Raw genomic sequence first — 23,894 nt, 5'->3', positions numbered from 1 at the left:
AAAGTAAAGAAAAATGACCTGCTCACTTGGTGTTCCTAACTTTACTCAGTTCTACTCCTGTGTACCACCCTATTTATTCACTGATGATTAAAGGGAGTCCGTATTTAGTTATTTTGGCATGCCACAGCCAACTCAGTAAATCACATAAAATCAAAATGGTTTTGTTTCTAGACAATGATGTGATTCTTTGTCACCCCTATTGAGCTTTGTACTAACTAGGTATGTGAATGGGTCAGTAGGACAATGGTCGATACGGGCTTATCCATCTAAGTATGGATAGATATGATTTTAAAACATCCTTATATGCCCAAGAAGCTAAAATGATAAACTATTAAGAAAAGGTTTTCTTTAACTAGACAGATACATTAGTGGAAATGCCTTCTACACATATGCTATCCATAAAAGACAATTAATTATAGTTGTCTTTGATTGATATGTAGGTATAGTTAGGAATAACTACATATATATTTAAATAATAATAAAAAGTAACACCATAGATTTTTAAGTATAATTTAAATAGTGTTAATTTCTGGAAGCATTATTCTTTATTCAGTTAAAAATAAAAGACATAGCTGGGAGTATTGGGGCATGCCTGTAATTCCAGCGGCTCCAGAGGCTCAGGCAGGAGGATCATAAGTTCAAAGCCACCCTCAGCAACTTAGCTAGGCACTAGGTCACTTAGTGAAACCCTGTCTGTAAATAAAATACCAAAAAGGGGGGGGGGGGGGACTGGGGATATAGCTCAATGGTTAAATGCCCCTGAGTTCAACCCCTGGTACTAAATAAATAAATAAATAAATAAATAAATAAATAAATAAATAAAAATTTAAAAACGCACATATAATAACTAATACATTTAGGTAATCTCTAAAACACTTCTTTAAAAAAACATTGTTTAGTTGTCAATGGACCTTTATTTTATTTATTTATATGCAGTGCTGAAAATTGAACCCAGTGCCTCACACATGCTAAGCAAAAGCTCTGCCGCTGAACCACAGCCCCAGTGTCTAAAATACTTCTTAATTTTAGAATTAAGCCTCATGAAAAATAATCAAATATAAAATTTCATATGGGAAGGTAATTATCAAATTCTAGAATTCTGTTTGTTTTCTCCTGCCTGATTTTCCTGGACATAGCCTTTCTTTCAACAGTATCACAGTTATTTAAATAAAACCTTATCTATCTATCTATATTTTTTAAGTCAACATTTCCTAATAACTTGAAGGCATGTTTTATAAACAACCCTTGGGGAAAGAGTTCTAGCTATCTCCCAACTATCTGTAACTATCTGTTCTTTTAAACAAAAACAACAACAACAAAAAAATTAACTGCAAAATCCTATTTTGGAAATCTTCATTGTAGATTTACATTGACTTATTAGACTTAATGATCCATAACTGGCCGGTTTCAGGGTCCAAGTCTTCTACACTCCCTTTTTCTGTGAAATAAAATTTCATAAAACATGATTTTAAGACACTCAAGAAGGTTGACTCAATCTCAAGTCAAACCTTATGAAATCATGTTTTTGGCACCTTCTTCTAGTTTCTTAACCTCCTCCAGGATCCCACAGTTCCAAGACTGCAATCCATCATCTGTGTGTCTGGAGGTGGGGGAGGAGAATGGCTCTGGGATGCCAGTAGACAAGATAGGCTGGTGAAGGCGCTCAGCTCTCCTCTCCACCCCACTCTAGAAATGTAGTATTAGAACTTGCTCATGTCACAGGAAGCCCACCAGTTAGCAGTATGAGAAGGCTTCCCTTCTCTAGAAGTGATGAGGGTATCTCAGAACTCAAGTCTACTAGCCCAGTTGAGGAAGTCGATTCTATCTAAAAATGTTCTTCAAAGTAGTTAGTGAAAAAATATCACCAATTAGTTGACAAAGATGATGTAAAATGCTAACAAAATCTATGTCTTATTTTGGACTTAAAGACATTAAAATAACTTTAAAATAATTAATCACTGGTTATATGCTACACAAATTTTCTTGAAAACAAATATTATGATTTTTTTTTTAATTGGGCTTACTAAAAGATTTAATCTGACCTAAATTCAAAGGAGAGATGGCTCCCTCAGTAGGCCTCTATTTCTTTTGTTACTTCTTGCCACCACCTAGATTATTAAAGCTCTGGGCTCCAAATTTAATGGAATGAGTGACACACTGAGCATAAGAAATACCCAACAGGTATCTATTGACAATGAGTACAAGCATCAAAATGGCACTTAATAAATATTTACTTATCTGTGATAATCTGCCAAATTTGAGCTTATATAATTTTATTAACATAAGAAAAATAGTGGTTTGCTTAAGCTAGACAGGTTTAAAATGATTATTAGCACAATATATAAGCAATAGGATAATAGAGCAAAAATTTCTCAGCTAAAATAATATCCACAAAGAATAGATGTGTGTTTCTCTCTTGTTAAATAGCTGAACCATCTTTTCACTGAAATTCTAATTTTCTCATACTCACAAAAAGTCAATAAAATTGCATCTAACTAGACATCCCTCACTGAATAAATATATTTATTTAAAGCAAATCCTAGTTTTCTGCCACTCTCCACTATAAGTAGAATGAGCAGGTAATTTATCATCTAAACTAAACACTTTTGAAGGTGAAGGGACACTATTAATGATAATGCTGAGCAGTAGGCATAAAGCATGAATGTCCCTTGGGATGTATGATCATTCTAATGATTACATACTCATTATTTTTTTTAAAGAAAGTTTGCCCTGAATAATTGGACTTGAAACCCTTGTTGTATGAGATTGGTGACCAGCCCATGTATAAGGTGCTATGAATCCTAGCACCATCTTGGAATTCCTCTGAGCTCTTTCCTTTCTTGAAGATCACTTCCTTTCATTTCTCAGCTCCCCAAGGATTCACCCACATAAACCTCTTGGGCCTGGAATCTCCACACAGACCAAGGGAAGATATCTCAAAATTTAGCTTGTTACCTAATTTTACCTGGTCACAAAATTAAGCCATGGAATGGCATATGAAGATGACTTGACTTGAACAGAGGTTTGTGTCTGTTCTTTGGAATGTTCACTGTACGAATGTTTTCAATTTGTAAAACTTTGAGACCAAAGCTCTATGTGAGACATACTGATACACAATCTATAGACCCTTTACACCTCCTGACTAAGAAATATGACAAAATGTCTCAAATGAGGACAATAGCACTAACACAAATAACTTCCTCTTGGAACTTGTCAAATCTCTGCCAAGTGCTTATGGTATTTAAGTCACTTTGGGGGAAACTGCATTTCACTGCTGAGTTGCTGAATGTCAGTGTGACTTCCCTTTACTTGGAACAAGCATCACTCATTATCTCAGTTGAAACACTGAGCCTTGGCAGGGACAGTGTGAGTAGTGTCCAGTGAGAAGAGTAGGAGAGCTGAGTAGGAAGATTGCCACTTGCTGACCCCGGGATCACAGCAGTACTCAGGGGCCGAATTGTGGTGAGCAAGTGACTTAATGTTTACAAAAAGTGCTTTGCACATGGTAAAGCCTAAGACAGGAGTTTGTTGGGATACAATCATTATGATTCTCAAAAAATGGGTAATGGGCCAAAAATTTGTACACAAATGCTTATAGCAGCAAAAGACTGAAACAACCCAAATGCTCACCAACCGATGAACAGATAAACAAAATGTGTTATATCCATACAGCAGAACATTGCTCAACCATGCAGAGGAATAAAGTACCAATAACACATGCTAGAATGTGGACAAAACCTGGAAACATTAAGAAGTCAATGCAATAGGTTGCATATTATATGACCACACTTTTGTGAAATATCCACAATAAACAAATTTAGAGAGAAAAATGTAGATTAGTGGCTGCCAGGAGCTGATGTGGAGGAGGATGGAAATATGGGGAAAGGTAACAACTGAAGGGCACAGGATTTCTTTTTAAGGTGGCAAAAAAAAAATTCAAATTGACTATGGGAATGGTTGTATAACTCTGTGAACATACTACCAGCCACTGAATTGTGCGTTTTAAGTGAGCGAGTTGTATGGTTTGTGAATTATATCTCATTAAAGTTGTTAAAAATAAATACATACAGGTGGAAAGGATGAAGCACTGAACTGAGAGTCAATCCTGTCCCCATGCTGAGTCTCATCTGTCAAATGCTGCATAAACTCCCACCTAGGATTTGTACTCTATGGTTCTGTGTCACAGGGTGGCTAAAAATTTTAATCCATGCTCCATTTTGATATACTTCAAAATCACAGACTCTTCTGTTTTTTGTGATTTCAAAAAAAAATTAGCATGACTGAAAATATAATTTCCAATGTGCTTTTTATATACTGCCTTCACTCAGAATGATTCTGATAGGTGTCTTTTGGTCCTCTGCTTCCCCCTAGCCTCTCCTTGGCCCTGAGGGTGGGAATCCCTGCCATAACCTATTGTACTTTCCTTTCTGTAAACAATACTGCCAGGTGACCAGCATGAGGACTGAGATCTTACATCTTTTGGACATGCACAATTCTTTCCATTAGTTTTTTTTTTTTTCAATATCGCAAACCCCTGCCCTTTCCAAGTACATATGAACTCTGACCCAAACTAGGAATCAAATAAAGTCAACCACAGCAGATGTTCCAGTGATACAGTCCAACAAAACCCTTCCTTAGACCAGTCTTCAAATCTGCTTTTTTATATCTGATTCCACATTTTAGAGTAAAAACTCTGAAAACTTATTACTTAATCATATGCTGCATTTAACTTTCCTCCCTGGCAATATACTGTTCAGTCACTTTGTCAGTATTGGGCTAGATCTCACTGATGACCAAAAAAATTCATTTTTGAGCTAAATTACTCAAGAGTCCAAGACCAATAATCCCCATGGACCTGAAAGAGTTAACAAGTTTGAGAAAGGAAATACTTTTTCCTTTCTTCAGGGACAGGATCTAATCTTGTAGACTTGGTTAGTTAAGAAGGCAAAAAGGAAAAGAACTCTCAAGGATGTCAGAGAAGATTAAGATTTTTTTGTTTGTTTGTTTACTTGTTCGTGTTCAGGTGTCAAGAGCATGAGAGAGTTAGCTATTTTTCATACTAATGGATCAAACTAAAAGCTTTGTAAGGATGAAAATATAATAGGAAAATTATCAATGATTATGAAGGCATTGAACAGGAGAACCCTGTCTTTGCCAAAGATACAAGTATTCATGATGTTGGGTGTTTGTTTTATGCTTCTCTCTCTCTCCCTCTCTTTTGAATATTTTCCTTCCCCTTAGAAATTAAGAATGGAGTAGAAGATAATCTAAGCATCTGCAGAGAACCTGTCATTCACTCACTGGAGCAACACAGACCAGTTCTGAGACAACGTTCACCCTCAGAAACTCTTCCTTCCCCTGAGTCTCTGGCTCCACTCCATTTTGGAGAAAACTGTTTTATTCAACGAGGAGGCAACATTTGCCCCATTTTTTTTTTTTAATATTTCAGACTGACTCTTTAACCACTCAAATATGCTGTTTTCTGTAGGCGCAGCCTGCAGCAAGATGGTGATGTAAGTGAGAGCTCTAGAGGTCTCTCTGGGCACAACCAAGAGCTTCAGTGCTCGACGGTTAATCACCCAACACCAACCTCAGCAACTGTTGACACAAAATAGGTGGAGATCAGGTCTGTGCAAGCAGAAAATACCAGAAAGGCAAACTATATGTAAACACACTTAAGACAGATTTGACAAGAATAGACCTAAACCTGACTTGCAGGGAACTCACTACCATCCACAGCTTGGACGTCCCCAGCTGGGTCTGTTTCCCCTTACAAAGTTCCTTTGAGAAGACAAAGAGTAACATTTTAAAACGAAGATACATTTATGGGAGGCAGTGGAGACATTTGTCCCCTTGATTCACATAGTGTGAGTTTCAAATCTGCTCCTACATGCAGGATTTATGTAATGTAATACAGTTCTTTCACGTGTACCTGGAGTGGAGCCAAATGAAAGAGAGAGGAGGAAAAAGAAAAGAAGAAAAGAAAGAAACATGCACACACGACGACAATTCAAAAAGTTATTTCTCCTGACCTATAAAATGCAGGCAAAGAAGCAAATGGATAATGCTTAAACAGTCTTTTAATCTTATCTAACTGACACCTGACAACCCATTACTTATAGATTATTAATGCACCCACTAAAAAGTTTGTCATGTACAAAATTACTAGAGAAAAAGATTGAATGCCTGAGGAAAAAACAAATTTTGCTGTACAATAACTTCAGAAATTTCAAGCCTATTATCTGTCATGCCCTTCACAGACTCACAGCACACTGCTAAAAACGACTGATTTATCTTTATTATGCATCCGAAAATGACAGCACACATGTTTTTCATGTCTTGCGATAATGTTTAATTTCATCTAGTTTTTATTTTACAGTATGTGATTTGTTTATTTAAGATGAGGAAAAGTAACAACTTTTTAACTAATTTTCCTGTTTGCATCTTTATCAAAGTTTGTGTGTGTGTGTGTGAATGTGTGTGTATTTCATTCCTAGGGTAGACCAGGAATTAGATCAGCTTTAGAATATTCACATCCTGCTGGGTGCCCATTGTCACACAGTCTAGAATATTAGCTGAGAGTCTACACTCAACTGTCCTACATGTCCACTTTAAGACAGAGGAAACTGCTGTCCCCGGAGATAAAGTGACTTGAGCAAGGACGGGTATCTATCTGGTGAGGAATGGGGACAGCAGAGGAAATGTTTTGACTCCAGCGTCGGTTTCCTTGCTTATTCCCTCCCCTTACTCCCTCAGTCCCCCTGTGTAAATTTCACACTGTCAGGAGGCTTCCAGAATTGCTCCTTAGCCACCTGAGGGTGGGGCAGAGTTAAGCTCCACCTTGACCGTGATGTCCCTCAGCCCTTCACTTCACATGCTCTCTCCAGGTACAAGGGATCAAGTCTTGCTCCATTAGGTGGCATGACACTCAGGAAGTTCTCTTCATTTCTCTGACCAAACACTTGTGCCAAGACACTGCAAACAGCAAATCTAATTTAATTCGGATGCAAGAGTCTTGCTGATCCAGGTATCATGTTCAGAGTCAGTCTCCAAGCCACTGCTTTAATTGCCTTGAAAGGAATCACATATTCAGAAACACCAAGCCTATGGTGAATCAGTCTCCCAACTCACTGGGAGCCCAATTCTCAGCTGTCCTGCAACACCTCCTCAGGCTGCACTGGCTCTCAGCTTCAGGCATGGAGCTATTTTTTTTTTTTTTTTTTTTTGTTCTCCTGAAAAGCTTGAAACTGCCCTCCAATGCTGGCTGGAGGAGAGGCCTTGGTTACATGAATTACACTTGAACTTTCCTAAATCCTCCTTCCCATATCCCAGAACTTCCTGTTTATCTTTCACCTAGACTCAGGGTCCCCAAGGGGAAGGGGCAGGGTTTTCCATCCAGCACCGTGGGCCAACACCTACCCCTTCCTCGGGGGTTTTCATCTTTCACAGTATTAAGGACTTGACTTTACACAGTGGGGAAAAGCTCTAAGTAAACTTACGGTGTAAAACTGACAATAAAGTATATTGAATAGTCTGCAGAGTCATTTTCAAAGAGGATTGTTTGCTGGAAATTTTGAAAATCTGCAGACAAAAGCAATGTCTCTGTTGAACTCCTGAAACTCTCTGACATGACAATACCTGAAGGTTTCTAAATTCACAGCTCTTTTCCCTGCAAGCTATTTGCTCAGCTTTCCTAATAATACCCTGCCTGTCTGGCGGCTTGCCAGCCCTGTCTCAGGCAATATGCAAGCTAAACATTTTTTGACTGATTTCAATATTTTCTTATGAGCAACTAGACAGTATTTTATCTAGTGAGTATTACTGATTGCTATAATCTAAACCCAGAGTAAGCGTCTGTAAAGGTAATATTATTAGAATTGACACTCAAGGTGAAAAGCAGAGCAATTAACCGAGGCTCGAGGAACAACAACACATTCTGAAATGTTCTGGGGAGTTCTTTTATTTATGCTTCTCCTTCTTTTAAAAATACTGCACCTGTTACTCCATTGATCAATTAAGAAGTCTACTTCAAATGTGGGTAACACTGAAATTCTCAAGGGAAAAAGTTAAACCACCTGCTTAATAAAATTACTTTTGTGTGTGTGGGGGGGGGTGGGGGGCAAGGTTGTTGCATCCCTAGGTGATTTCAAGGCAAGGAAATCACTCTACAGCCCACACTTTCATTTTGTAGTTGAATAGAAACAAGTGACCCAGGGCTTCTGCTTCTTGTGTTAGCACTGGTGTGGTCTTGGTTTTTTTGTTTTTTGTTTTGTTTTGTTTTGTTTTACATCTGCTCTCCTTGCTTTTGTGTCATGCCTCTGTTTAGCTTTATTGACAAAACAATCTGTGCCTAATGTTTAAACAACATCTGTAAAATGTATTATTAAATTATGCTGGAAGAAAAAGCAGAACAATTCTATGAAACCCTCTGACCCCTATTGATTTTTAGATCACAGAAGTTGAAAGGATAATTTGTGAATGTTTTAACATTTACATCTAAACAGGTACCTGTATTTATAGAATCTTTGATTACTTATAAAACTATTTGCTACATTATTACCATAACTCAGAAAGAAACCTGACCTTTACCCATCGAATCTGTTTATTATAATGAAGGAGATCCAATTTTTAAAAAATAAGTTTACATTTTTACCTGCCAGAGGCATAAATCTCTAAGGATAACATACTTTTCCCTCCAGTAGTAATAAATGGGAAGTAATGGCTGAATGCTTTGTAGTTTCAGAGGCAATAAATGGAGTAACTAGGAAAATCTGGTGTGTACCCTAAATCTAAGAACTGTGGAGAGCAATAGTTCTGCAGTGTCATATCAGATGTTAGGATGCTACTTGGAGTTTTATATGCCTTGTTGTGGAGAGAGATTTTTCTCTTGACATACATACTGTATTTCACCTATATTATACATTTTGCACCTAAAACCCATATCAGATCATAAAAGGATAATCATTTAATATCAGGCCTCACTGGAAGAGTGTTCAGATGTAAACAAAGAAACTATAAAATTCATTCAGTGCACCCTAAGCTAGAGCTCTGCAGGTACCATGTGTCTGTGGTATCCAGCAAGTACCAGTACAACCACACAGCCTAAGTTATCATCACAGCAAATCCCCAGGTTTGCAACGCTGGAGTCAAAAGATAGAAGGCAGTTTTTATTGGACCGTGCTATACTCATATTTTCAAAATAAAAAATAAAGTTGGTCAATTCAGGAGGTAAAAAAGAATGAAGTATTGAATCTGTATGTGTGTTTATATTTTTTAAAAAGTTTACCAAAATATCTAAAGACCTAAATAAGCATCTAATCCCTAAATTCAAGATGTTTCTACATAAATGACAAAAATGTCAGAATATTGTGTTCCCTGCTATATATCAGAAGTATTTATCACAACTATAACAATGAAAAAACAAAAGCCCTGAATACTACCATTTACCATTTTTTTAGATTAAAAAAAAGGAAAATACATAAGTGTCTGATGCATGTTACATTTTAAAAATGATTATGCTTTAAATCTCAGATTGCCACACATTTAAGGTTGAAATATTTAGGCAATTAGTTATGAAGCTGATGTTTTTGGAAAAGCATGCATGGACCTCAGATAAATGAGATAATTTTGGTAAAAAAATTTTACCCAAATTATTTGCATAATTGCATCAGTTCTCAAAAAAAAAAAAAAGTAATGGCATAACCGGTCCTACAATGTCTCATCTAATACATTTCACATTCCATCTTAGGACCCAAATGTCTTTGGTACTCATGCCAATTGTTTGAAGATTCCTTCTGTTTTTATTCTGATGGGACCAAATATGATTTGTCACAATTATTTCCTTATTTTCATTTTATTTATATATTTTTTGGCATCAAGTATTGAACCCAGGGGTGTTTGATCACTGAACGTGCGGCACCCCCAGTCCTTTTAACTTTTTAACTTTTTTTTTTTAATTTAGAGACAGCGTCTCCTGAGTTGCTTAGGGCCCCCACTAAGTTGTTGAGGCTGGCTTTGAACTTGTGATCCTCCTGCCTCAGCTTCCTGAGCAACTGAGATTACAGGCATGCACCACTGGGCCTGGCTCACGATTGTCTTTTACTTCGAAAGAATTATTTTAATTAATCAAATCTGTCTTGTGATTTTACACTGAAATTCTCTTTTGCCCTTTACCTAGCCGATCCCATCTACTTTATCCTTGGTCCTCTACAGCAGCAGGTAGCACATATGTCACTTATGCCAGTTAAAGAAGGTAAAATAAGTTCAGTGATGGAGTAAAGAACCATTACAACACATCAAACTTCTTGTCTCATTTTCAGTCACAGCTTAACTTAAAAACCACATCATCCAGAGGTTCTATGACAAGCTAACAAGTCAACATGAGTTTATATTTTTTACTTACATATTGTGTATTTCAATACATTATGTTGCTGCCAATAATTACGACTGATCTACACCCAACCTGCCCTTCAGCATTTTATGAAATCTCATCAACAGTGACTCAGAGTTCATACAAAAATGTACATGTGTGTTAACAAGTTTTAGAGAATCCAAGAAGGAAGACACAAATGTTTTAAAAATTGTGTCTATATGAAATGAAGGGAAAACACTGGTGATGATTTTTTAAAAATACATTAATTCTAGAGGAAAATAACATTATGGAGTGATGCTGTGTACAGGAATAAAATGTTTACAAGCTCTCAAAATAGCTTTGTATGATTTTTTTTTGGGGGGGGGGGTCCAGGTGGGGAGGGAAAGCAAGGTACTAGGGATTGATCTCAGGGGCACTCAACCACTGAGCCATATCCTCAGCCTTATTTAGAGACAGGAAGGATCTCAATGAGTTGCATAGTGTCTTCTCGCTTTTGCTGAGGCTGGCTTTGAACTCGTGATCCTCCTGCCTCAGCCTCCCAAGCCACCGGGATTATAGACATGCACTACTGCCTGTAAAAACCATATGAATTTTTGGCAATACAATAAAGTAAAAAAGATAACCACTCCTCAGTTTCTCTCATCTTCAGTCTCCAGATAGGGCAGTTTAAGATTCTCTGACATCTTTGATTTCAAAATGGTGCCATCTGAGTTTCCCCATTTTTGGATCACATTTCCTACTTAATGTTTAAAGAAAAATAAATCTATTACCAGCTCCTTAGAATAAGAAGATTTAGATGAAAATTAACAAAACATTAAAAAATGAAACATAGGGATGCCATTATTCACCACACTTTAGAAAGGCAATCTCTCTGACATCTTTTAGTTATTTGAAGGACATTTCTCTACAGCAGACCAAGTTATTAAGGGTTAAAACAATGGCCAAATGTGAAGGCGGTGAGGTGGAAACAAGGGTCACTTCCAACTCCAGAAAGGACAAGGAGGGAGAACACAGTGTACAAAGTGCCAGGTAAGCACAGAATTGCGTTATGTCCCAAATAACTAAGTAAAAGCAATTTTTTAAGTTATGTCTGCACCAAATTGAGTATGTTTAAAGCCTGCAAACAAGGCTGGGAGGTAGCACAGTAGTTGAGCACCTCCCTGTTGTATTAAAGGCACTGGGTTCAGTCCCCAGCATGGCAAAAATAAGTAAAGTATGCATATATTTTGAAAAAATATTTTGTAGTAGGTGTTATATCTTTTTTTAAGTTTTTTTCCCCTCTCTCTTTAATTATGAAACAGGAAGTCCAGTTATGATCACAGACTGGTTGAGACGTGTTGCCCTCCACCCATCCGAGATTGTGCACCGAATCTAGGAAAACGACAGTCCATACACATTACCTGAAATCACCGAATGCCTTCTTGCCCCTGAGTTCACAGGAAATATCCTCTAAGATGGTCTGCCCAGAGAAAGCAACTTGTAATGGAATCTATGCTCTGGTAACTATGTTATGGATGGAGTTTGCTAGCAACCATGAGGAGGAAGAGAGATGGCATGTAGTGATAGATCACCTGGAAGGCAGCTCTCCAGCGTTCTTTAATTAGAGAGCTCACCCTGCCACTCCTTTACCCTTAAACAAGAACATTTCCCAGGAAAATGTAATGTTTGTAGAGCCTCCATTGTGTGAAGACCACCTCACCATCAGTGTGAATTGAAAAAGAGGTGAGTTGAAGTGGGTCCATAAAATGGATGGTCTCCCATTTAATACCATCCAGAACCTCTGAAAGACAAGTCCAAAAATGCAGACTGAACAGTCTTGAAATAGCAGGTGAAAATAGGCAAACCAAAAAAACCTCAGCAACGACACAACCCCCAGTGAAGCTTATGGACATAGTGTGCCTTTGGTGGGTTCCCTCTCCACTGACTAAAAGCGCTGCAAAAATTGATCTCTCAAGGCTGCAGTAAGGTCATAGAAATTGATAACCCTTACAAGCAATGCTTGTGTGAGTCTGTCTGTGTCTTGCAGATAGTGCACTTTGTAAATTAATCCTCCAAAGGCAAATATATTGTAAGTAGCTTGTTATCTCTAAAATACTAAATTGAAGAATACATGGGATTATATTGACAGAAATTACATTTTCTGTAATGGGGTTTAATATATCTGAAATCTCTCCCAAAGGCACCCAGGCTCTCTAACAGGGTAGGGTCTGTTAATTTAGGTGCAATGGACATCAAGAACAAATTTATTCACCAAAATGGATTAGGCCATGTAATCAGAGATTCTGTAATATTAATCTTTGACACTTATTGAACAGAAAGAAATACTTCTGTCTGCAACTGGCATTCCCAGTTCTCCCCTTTCCCCAACCGGGCTTTGGGCCTTTTCTGGATTTTACATCAAAGAGGATAAGGTTTCACCACCATAAACACTAATCTAAAAATATTAGGACAATTAATTAGATACACTTAGTTGTAGGGGATATTGGATTTCAATACCCTTCAAATATGACACTAGCCCTGGGTGATTATATGAAACCTGGCTTTCAGCACATTCACAAAGGGTAATAAATCATACTTTCTCAAAGCCTCGTTGCCACATCACCATATATTAAGTCAGAATATTGTTGTCTGGTACTTGGTGCACAATCCCAGCTTTACCCCAAATCAGGAATTTACACCCAATTTAGAAATAGTATTGCATAGTCCTGAGACACATCAGGTTTTGAATAGCTTCAAAGTAGCAACACAATTTCTCCCTTTTAATATTTGGGAGATAAGAGAATAGGGAGACCACCCTTGACCGCGTAACAAATTCTAAACGAATTTGGTTATTCCATGAATTTAAAACTGATCGATAGGTGATGGTAGGTTTTCTGTTTCGTAGAAAACAAGATGATACCACTCTATCGATTATCCTTAAGGGAAAAAGAGTCAAAGAGAGCCAAACGTTATCAGAGCCATCTTGAATGCGAGTTAAACACAGAGTCATCCCACGCATAAAACCTGTCAAGGTATAAAAGAGGTGGAAGGCAAAACACTGTTTTATTTTCCATACTAGAAAGTGTTCTCACATATCAGTCAACAGTTTGTTTTCACCTTTGGCTCAACAAGCTGCAGAGACTGGGTGTGGCTTCTCAATGCAAAACATTAGTTGCAGGTTGCCAAAGGGGGAAACAGATTGTGTGTAAACACAAGGCCAGATTGCTTACCAATTGTTCACTTGCAGGATGGTGAGTCCTGTGTCTTGGGCCAGTTGCTTTTTCTGTTCTTCAGAAGGGTAAGGATGCTGAAAGGGAACAAAAAGGATATGTGTACATCAGGCAATATTTAGGCCACTCTGTCAATAACCTAAGTGTCTAGTGAAGTCTATAATTAAAGGTAAAAATGCTGAGGTGTGTCACTCTTATTAATGGAATACTACATCATCTAATTAATGGCAGTAAAAGACAAGCCAATTACAAAGATTAGTGAAGTGTATAAATAGCTACTTAGGATACTTGCAGAACCTTGATACTGAGTTGATCCTTTAACAAGTTTATTTGTTGCAAACAGAAAGTTTAGTGTGATCTTCACTACATTTTATAGCATTAAAATAAGGACAAGAGTGTTTTTTTTTTTTAACCATCTACAAGTGTATCATATCCTGGTTAAACCCTTTCAATGAACCACAGAATTCTGAGGAAGCATTTTGACCAACAATCTGCTGAGATCACCAGCACTAAGTTGACATTCTCCAAGATACCATATTGCCGTATGCAAATAGCAAAATCAAAGTGGGTGTATTTTGTTTAAACCACTTTTCATTTTAGCTCTTCAGAAAAGCACAAACAAAATTTATCCCTAGTTGGTTTCTATGTCTCAATGTTGACACATGCTAGGGTTCTGCACATAGACCAATGCAAGGTCAAAGATCAGCATATTTTGCATGCTAACAACAAACCCAGTTATGTTCCTCACAAGGTAGAGTGGATAAAGAAGTACAACAGGATTTGATAAGAAAATGAAATTCATCCCTTCTCATAAGAATGTTTGGAATGCTACTGAAACTAGCTTTGGCAAAAACACTTTTTGTTCAATAATCAAGTATATCTAAATTTTCAATACACATTTCTAAAAAGTCTGGGAGAATCGCTGAGGATGTGGTTTCTGTCCATGGAGACACTGACTGGCTTGAAATGTGACTTTCCTAGGAATTCTCCATAGATAAAACTGTTCTGAGAGTCAACCCTCTATTCCATTATGAATGGGAAAGGGCACCCCCACAACCCTTAATTTAACTATCTGTGCCATGGAAACTAAATTCTGGTCTATTGAATGCTAATTAACATAGCTTTTAATCTCATTAATAATGTCTGATTAGATGCTAAAAAGACTTGTTAATGACCACTTCAATGCTCTTATATGTAAGTTTAAATATGTTCTGTATCTATACACGTGGGATACGTTTGTGGAGAGCAGAGATATAGCAATTTTTCCCATAAGCATTGTCTTTGATTGTCACTTAATCAATAAATACACAATTAGAATAAGGCTTTGCTTTCATGGACTTTAGTGCCTTTCTCTAAAGAGCTTCAAGTATATTACAGACGGGATGGTAATTAATCCCCATTATAGTCCTTTGAGTGACATAAATGGAATCTATCATTGCTCTTGTTTTACAGGTGAGGAAACTGGCCAGCAGAAGGGATGGCCCACAGCAGACAGGGGTCAGTGATATTTCCTCCTTCCCTTCCAGAGTTAAATCCCACTATGACCAAAGGATGTGGCAAATACCTTGCATAATCCCCATACATGTCCCCTGTTCAAAGACCTCCAGACTACTTATCACAGCCTGCAAGACGGCCACCATGCAGCGCAGCCCACCTCCCTCAGATCTTATTGCCTTCTTCTGACTCCTGTCCCTCCCCTTTGCCCACCCACACCATCTTCTTACTGTTATATTAAAAATGCCAAGCTTCTCCCTGTCACTCAGGCTCCTTTCTGGATGTCACTCTCAGGGCTCCAGGGTCAAGCTTTACCTCCCCACTCTTCGTCTCCCCACCTCATCTTCTCACATCAAAATTTTCTTTATTTCCCTACTAACAGGTGAAACACTAGTTTTAATTATTTGCTTCCTTGTTGGAAGGGTGTCTCTTCCCACTCCTTTACCAACTCTAAACCATTTTTCTTCCTTCTTTACTATCCTCAAAGCCCAGACTTGTACTTAATGGGAAATCAAGAAATAGCTGTAGAACCAGGAGAACAGCTATAACATACCAAGATATACAGACACTCTGCACTTGGATGCAACACCTAAACGCATAAGAAGATTTCTTTCAAAGCCCACAAAAAGTATAAACAACCCACCAGGAACAGTGGCACATGCCTATAACCCCACCAACTAGGAGGCTCAGGCAGGAGGATCACAAGTTCAAGGTCAGTCTCAGCAACTTAGAAAGGCCCTAAACAATTTTGCAAGACCCTGTCTCAAAATAAAAATTAAAAATCCCCACTGGGGATGTGGCTCAATCCCTAGTACCAAAATAAATAAATAAAGCAAAGTATAAATAATCTAACTTGAAATCCATGACACTATTTTATTTGCTTCTTTCCTAAAAGTGTTATCGACACATTCTCTTCAAAATAAAAGCATACAAAACTCATATTAGGCTCAGATTGTAGGTGACAATGACCCTACTCAACATAATACTGGCCACTGTAGGCAAAAATCTTATCACTGGAAATTGAGTTACAAGCAACCCATTACCCTCCTACTTGTATAACAGTTCACTACATAACAAAAAACAAATGAATATCTTATCCTATGAACAGAATACTGTGTTATAATTTGATATATAGTAGTTATATCTCTATGCTAGTTGAATAATTGTACAAAATATAAATGACTCCATGAGGTTTTATAAATTAGGGTGCCACTTACCGACTGTGCATCTTTGAACAAAGGACAACTTTTCAAACCCTTGATTTTTGTCACCTAGAGTTCTAAGATCTATCAAATGCAAAAGTTACTCACACTAGCAGTTCTTACAGTATTACCCAAAACTAATTATAAAGTGAATTTTGAAATATGCAAATCTTAACATCTAGCTGTTGGCAACTATTTTCCATATGAAGTTGTAGACATGCAGACAATTTCTAATCTGTAATATTTTCTGTAATCCTATCCGCTTACAGTTTTCCAGGTCCTATGGAAATTCCTTTCAGTGATTTTTTTTCAAGAGTCAACAGTCCCTCTTCAGAACAGCTGGAAAGCAATGCCTTTTGCCCCATCTTATTAGTTGTGTCTTAATGTTATGACCAGAACTGGATAAAAATTAATATGTATGCCATTTATCTTTAGTTACTCTGAAAATCGAGAATTGTCACAGTAATTTATTTATTCTGTGTTTCCAAGAGAATTTCGCATGCCTGTTGGCGAGCAAGTTTTACGTACATTCTTATAAAGCAGACTGAGTTCACATTCTCCTTATGCAAGTGGTGTCGGGAACATTCTCTCTGGATCATTAAAATCATCAAAGAGTAGGAACTTGGCTCTCAAAATTTCAGGGCAAATTTCAGTTCTTTTTTTTTTTCACATCATGTAGTTTCTGATTTCATAATTTATCATAAAATGAGAAAGGTCTATCTTCTTTTTCCCTCTGTCACTTTTCATGTGATCTGATTTTAAGTAATTGGAACAAACTGTGTCTAATTTCATGCAGTGTAATTGCTGCTCAGCCTCAAGCTATGGAGGAGACCCAGCACTTTGTCTCCATTAAGCAATTTTCAGTTGTTCAGAGATATATATATATATATATATATATATATATATATATATATATATACATATATACATATATAATTTTTTAAAGATATCTATAAAGAAATGAATGAGTTTGAACAAAATTAAATTCAAAATAATTTGGTCACTGCTAAGGGGGGGACAAAGGTTATCAACAGAATGTCTAAGCCCTGGTCTAAGGTAACTCAACTGAATGTTTTCTTTTTCTCATAGTTCCTGGCCTGTCCCACAAACTTTCAATTCCCTGAAAAAAAAATCTATAATTGCTCGAATCACATGAAAGCCATGACTTCATGTAGCTAATCCACAAAAATTCACTAAGAAGTAGGCTTTAAAACTGAAACCCAATATGTTTAAATGTCTTAAATCCTATGCATCTTTACTAGATAAGCTTTTGGTGGACTCTATGAGCTATTCCTTTGTAGACTTTTTTAAAAAAATGACTTGACAAAAACCCAACACGCCACGGGCAAGACTGCTGTAAAAACATTCAAAGCCCCACAGGGCTGGGGAGGCCATGCAGCAGGCATTGGCAAAGGCAGGCCTTTTGCAATAAACAAAAGGTGATCCCTGAAAAGGGCCATTTTAGGGAGAACCTGGGAAATCCATTCCAAAACACGACAGCTAAGGGCCACATCACCCTTGCCATTTTCCTGCAAACCTTTGCTTTATGACATCTCCATGGCAAGGACACTCATTTAAGAAAGATCAGTAGGTTCTGGTGAGGGAAAGACTTATTGCACTTGCCTGATATACCAATCAACCCCATCACTTTGGGATATCAGAGTAAATTTGACCACAGTCCAATAGACAGTGAGGGAGGCCTGTCTTTGTTGTGTACATTAGCCTCATGCCATTATCTCTTAAAAGCTTAATTATTTGCAAACAATTGATCAAGAGGGGAATTTGAGAAAGGATATGTAAGGGCCACTGGGAGACCTGCAAGGCATTAAGAGAGCAAACAAAATTACCTTTAGATCTTACAATAAGAATTAACGATTGAGAGTGGGGGGGAGCTAGGCATCCCGGTAGCTGCAAGGGTTCTGTCTCGAGTGTTTCCCATTTGATCTGCATTAACACCTCAGGAATGAGGGAAAGCCATAAAACAGTGATTATGTATGGGTAAAGCTGACCCTCCCTTCTAGCATTAACCTGCACACGTGGATCAGGCTGGTTTCACTGGGGAGAGAAGGGAGGCTGGACTCAAAGGGTATAAGTGGCTTGCGGGCCATGGGACCCCAGCTGACAGGAAGAACTCACAAAGTGATCATCACTCTTTCAATAATCAACACCCTGACTTCTAAAGCGTGTGACACTCTTATGTGTTTCTGGATCTATAGGATAACTTCGAATAATGACCCAGTATGGAGTGATTGCCTAAAAACCCCAAGAAAGCATAAAATGGCCCCTAGTATATGTGCCCTGACTAATGGAAATAAAGAATATTAAAAAAAAAAAAAAAAGCCAAAATAAGCTTTGATGAAAGTTAAGTCAGAGCTGTCATTTTACTGGGCACAAAGGACAGAAAGTGACAGAAAGAAAACAGCAACTTTCTAAAGAAAGCTATCTCAGCACAACGTTTTATTTGTTGAGGTTGGCGCGAGAGAGGAGGTACTGATGTGGGTTATCTGGTATTTACGAGTTTACAATACCTTGGAAGAAAATTTATTTATTTAAACAATCGAGCTGACTTTTCCAGAGGAGCATCAACAGGGAAAGAGAGAAACTCTAGAGTACACAACAGATGGAAAATGTCCAGCCTTATATCTTAACAACATCCTCGCCCAAATGCACTCCTTTCATCAAAATGTCCACCCCTGGCTGCAAACGCGGATGCCAAGACAGTGATGAACTTTATCTTATCTACCCTGGTAACCAAGTTTCAATAACGTCCCCTCCCTCACGGCCTTGCCCACTCCAACAGCACATTGTAATGGCAGCAGAAAATTTGAAAATAATCCTGTACAGAGCTCTCGGGTGAGATAATGGAAGGCTACACTGCCCCTTCTCAAGCCTCAGATTAGTAATTTCTTGTGACACAGCAGTGCCTCTATACCGAAACTGCAAAACAGCTATAACAAAGCAATAGAGGTGGAAGCAATTTTCAAGCAAAATGTTACATGCTATACTTTAAAAGGTATGGGAATAGGTACCGGAGGAGCCGATCTAACAGGAGGAATTATGGCAACTGTCCAATATAAGCCTTATCAAGGCAATGTTCTGTTGGTTGGCTGAATATGTTGGAAGAACAATTTCGGAACTTCTTTTATCCTTTTTCCTCCAGCCCTATGCCTCCTCCACAGCTAAGTTTAATGCATTAATATAAGTTGACCTTGAGCTAAACTCTGGTATGTGATGGAGAGATACTCCCTTTAAGAGAAAAAAAAAAAAAACCTACCATATGGCTTTTAACCATTAGGTCTCTGTGCCCCTTAAAAACTTCTAAGTTTTTGTCTGTGGATCTAAATTAAAATACCTAGCTATATATTTGAGCTCCCAGAACATAGGCAGAAATCTGCTAACCAAATATACTCATATTTGTTTAATCTGATTTTTTTTCTTTTTTGCCTATGGAAACTTCTCTCACTTTAAACTTGCAGCCATTTCCCCCTTATGCATTGACTATGAATAGCTTACACTGTGACAATTACATTGATCTAGGATACTTTTTTTCCTTTAAAAAAATCCATAATGCTTCCCTATTGTCTTTCAGCTTTATGAATTAGTTTGACTGTTTCCATGAATGCTTTTTTGTCTTCTGACTGCACATTATCAAAGAGACACTTTGTGCCTCCCATTTGCATTACAAAAGCAGTGCACCGTGCAGTGGAAGAACATAGCCTGAATGCATAGTAGTTGAGTCCTGCATCCTCACACAGGCCCGAATCAAAAGAAGACCGAAGGGCGGCAACATAGCTGCTGGTTGAGAAGCCAAACATGTTTGGAGCATCATCAGTGGGGTCAAAGAATTTCGACCTGTTTTTTTTTTTTTAATTCTCCATCAGCACCCTCAGACTGCCTAGCTGCTCGGGACTCAATGTGCTCCATTTATTGCTTAGCACTAGCTTTTTCTGAAGGCCAGCGGAGTCATTCTGCAGACAGCCCTGACTTCTTGTGTATCCAGAAGCGCTTTATAGGAAGTCGCCAGTGGAGGCGTGCAAGTAGGAAAGTCATGTAGGAATTTGTAGACTTGATCTTATCACGTGGAAATGACATAGGTGTGGAAGGAAAAGTGGGACGCTGGCTGATATTTCATCACAATCTTAGTTTTGTGTACTAATGAGACCATATTTGTAATGCATAGCAAGAGAAACATTGTTTTATAGCCAATTATAAGAAGCCAGTAATAAAATGCCTTTCTTTCTTCATTTATCTGTTTGTTTGTTTGTTTATTAGTTTCAGGGATTGCATCCAGGGGAACTTAAGCACTGAGCTACATCTCCAGCCCTTTTTATTTTGAGATGTGGCCTCACTAAGTTGCTGAGACTGGCCTTGAACTTGTGGTCTTCCTACCTCAGCTTCCCAAGTTGCTGGGATTACAGGTGTGGACCACTACACTTGGCTATCTATCTGATTACTTATTTATTTATTTATGGTGCCAAGGATTGAACCCAGGGGTGCTTAACCACTGAGCCACATCCTCAGCCCTTGTTATTTTTTATTTTGAGACAGGGTCTCTCTGAGTTGCTTAGGGTCTCAATAAGTTGCCGAGGCTGGCTTTGAACTTGTGATCTTCCTACCTTAGCCTCCCAAGCTGCTAGGATTAATTTTAATTGATCTTTTAATTTCTTCTAAATAAAAATTAAATATAAAATAAAAACACTAAATAAAAAAGACAGATATTTATACAAAAAGTTTCACACCAGGTGTGGTGGCACATGCCTAATCCCAGCAACTCAGAAGGCTGAGGCAAGAGGATTGCAAGTTTGGGATCAGCTGAGCAACTTAGTGATCTTTAAGCAATGCAATTTAACAAGACCTATTTCAAAATAAAAAAATAATTTTAAAAAGCGCTGGGGATGTGGCTCAGTGGTACATCTGGATTCAATCCCCAGTACAAAAAAAAAAAAAAGAAATTTCTTAGTCCTTTGTATTTGTGATTTTTTTCTATAGTTGCTTATAAGTCTACAATGATAACAATGTTTTCAATCTATTCTTCATTAGCTATATATGTTATAAAACTATTTTAAGCATAAATATAAAAGACATATAAGACTCTAAACTAGCAACTACTTATCTCCTCTTCCTAAAAGTAAAAAAATTCATGAAGTGAATGAATTTTGAAGAGTCATGATTGTTAATGAACACCCTGAGTTCATTACAAGACCATGATTATAAAAGGAAACACACAATGACCATTAAAGGAAAACAACAGCCCAGGATGGGAGGAGCCTGGGGCAGGAATGGGATAAGGAAGAATGCTCATGCTTCACTTTCAGGTGTCCTTCTAAACAACAGCTTATTTGAATTAGTGTCTGTCAGTAAAAAACACACTACGTGCATTATGTCATGTACTCCTGATGACTCCCACAACCGAGGATTATGCTTAACCTCTCTTCACAGATGGGGAAGTTGAGGCTTAGCTAGGTCAGAAAACATGCCTGAGGGCTCACAACTACTTAGCACTAATGCCAAGTCTGTCCTTGGTTTTCCCTAGTTGGCTACACTTACACTAATTTTCTTTCTCTTTTTAACCCAAAGCATATTATAAGGAGTATAAATGAATTTATTATTGGGGTGTGCCGTAAGCAGAGAACTTAAGCAGAGAACTCTACCCATCACTTCTGCCTAAAAACTGACTGCTTCTGCTCTGCAGGTGAAAGTTCACCAGGACTTTCCCCACATTATCCCTGAAGCATCCAGCTCAACGGGCTTTACTGATAGTAGCTTAGTCATATTAGTAAAAGTGGTAGAAATCTCAATTGTCGTGTGCTTTAGGGAATAAGAAGGTAACAGGTGTTCTTCCAAATACTTCATAAATATGCATTCTCACACATGCCTTCAGAAGAAGGTACAACTATTATACCCATTTTATAGATGAAGAAAGTTGGGGACAGAAAGGACACAAAACCTTTTCTAGTTTACACAGCTGGGATTTGTAATTTGGTGGTAACATGTAAATTGGGAAAATCCACTTCCAAACTTTTGTTTGGATGGCTCGAGCAACCCCGTTTCATTCCAATGAGTGTGTATGATGATTACTTCTCTTTATATAAAGAAGCTATTGTCTTAATGTGCACATGTATCTTGTATTTCCACAACTTGGTTCTGTTAATGGAGCCAAAAGTGGATTTTGCTATACTACAGAAAACTCAATAGCAACTAGTATGTCCATCAAGTTATTAGGGTTTATAACACTTCTTACAAACAGGGGAATGATGATAGGTTATATACAAGAACACTCCTCAGGATCATAGACTCAAATGCCTGTTATTCCATCCAACCACATTCCAATACGCCTTAAATTGTCTGCTTTGAAATAAATTGGTGCGTGTGTGTGTGTGTGCGCGTGTGTGTTTGTTTCCAATTACTTTCATTTCTTGCATGATTCTTAATCAAATATGAGTTAAATTACATCCAAAACCATTTCATTTTCATAGACTACTAATAAAAACACACAAATTCTATTCCCATTCATGATGCAACTAGTCCATTCTGTACCCAATAAATATTTGTTATATGAATGAATGAGTGTTATTGAAGATAAAGACACCAAAAATTTCTCAACTGGCTCTGTAAGTAGATTACTTCAGACAAATATCAGAAAATCAGCATCCTCATTTCCACAATTATTCACTCAGTTCCACATCTCCCAAAACAGTACAGCTTTTGCTCAAGTTAACTGCCTCTGTGGAGACACTATTCTCAGTGCTTTAGGTACTCTTTCATTTAACCATTATAGTAAGTCTATGAGGGAAATATTTTTATCCTTATTTTGAACCCAGGGGTGCTTAACCACTGAGCCACATCCCCAGCCCTTTTATTCTACAGAAGAAACTGAGGCACAGACTCTCATTTACTTTCAAGTAGGATGGAGCTGGGATTTGACCTTGAGGAATCAGTCTCACTGCCCATGCTCTTAATTACCATGTCATTTCACTTTTTCTTTCTTAGTATCAGTGTATAAATGTCCCCTAGAGTTTCTCCCTAATCCACCTTAGGTTGTGTTGGTTTATTTGTTGCAAAAGTTCCTTTCCCACTCCCCGACCCCATTGTGATGAAATCCAAGTTCTCTGTCTTAGCAGTGCCTCACTCAGAACTGAAGGAAGGATAGAGAGTCTCAACAGTAAGGCTCTTTCCTGAGAATTCCACCTCAACACCCACAACAGAACAACAGCATGCCAAGCTAGACCACTTTTCCAAAAAGAAAGTTCATGACTCATTTATACAATGAACTCCAATAAAGTAAGAGTCCTTTTCAAAAGACACACAGCTCATCTCTGCTATTTTAGAGAGTGCTCTGGTTAAAAGGAGACCCATCACCAACCTGAAGAACACTTTTCCACTTTAAAAATCAAAGCAAAAGTGTTTTGAAGTCTTTAAGAGAGGAGACAAGGCAGATGAAATACTACCCGACCATTCTGGAATGAGTCTATTGACTACTATCATTATTGCCTTTACAGATGTCTTCTCTTATTAAATATTCAGGGAAAGAAATCCTTGTATAAAGAATAAAGTATCCCTATGTTAGAAGCAGAACAGTACATTTGGTGAGATTTTTTTTTTTTTTTTTTTTTGAGA

The 23,894-nt window shown here is 37.8% G+C and overlaps 1 protein-coding gene across 2 annotated transcripts in view; it reads right to left on the bottom strand.

Moving 5' to 3' along the window:
* Nucleotides 1-23,894, bottom strand: part of Meis1 (Meis homeobox 1) — a 137,472-nt gene that overhangs the window by 11,627 nt on the left and 101,951 nt on the right. For both annotated transcript variants that reach the window (XM_027934448.2, XM_071601653.1), the window contains exon 9: nucleotides 13,582-13,658. In XM_027934448.2, the coding sequence (XP_027790249.1) occupies nucleotides 13,582-13,658 (77 nt within the window). The remainder of the gene's footprint in view (nucleotides 1-13,581; nucleotides 13,659-23,894) is intronic.

Source organism: Marmota flaviventris, chromosome 14 (assembly GCF_047511675.1).
Source record: "Marmota flaviventris isolate mMarFla1 chromosome 14, mMarFla1.hap1, whole genome shotgun sequence".
In the NCBI taxonomy this organism is placed as follows: Eukaryota; Metazoa; Chordata; class Mammalia; order Rodentia; family Sciuridae; genus Marmota; species Marmota flaviventris.
The sequence above is the reverse complement of the archived record's forward strand: the minus strand, read 5'-3'. Positions and strand labels throughout refer to the sequence as shown.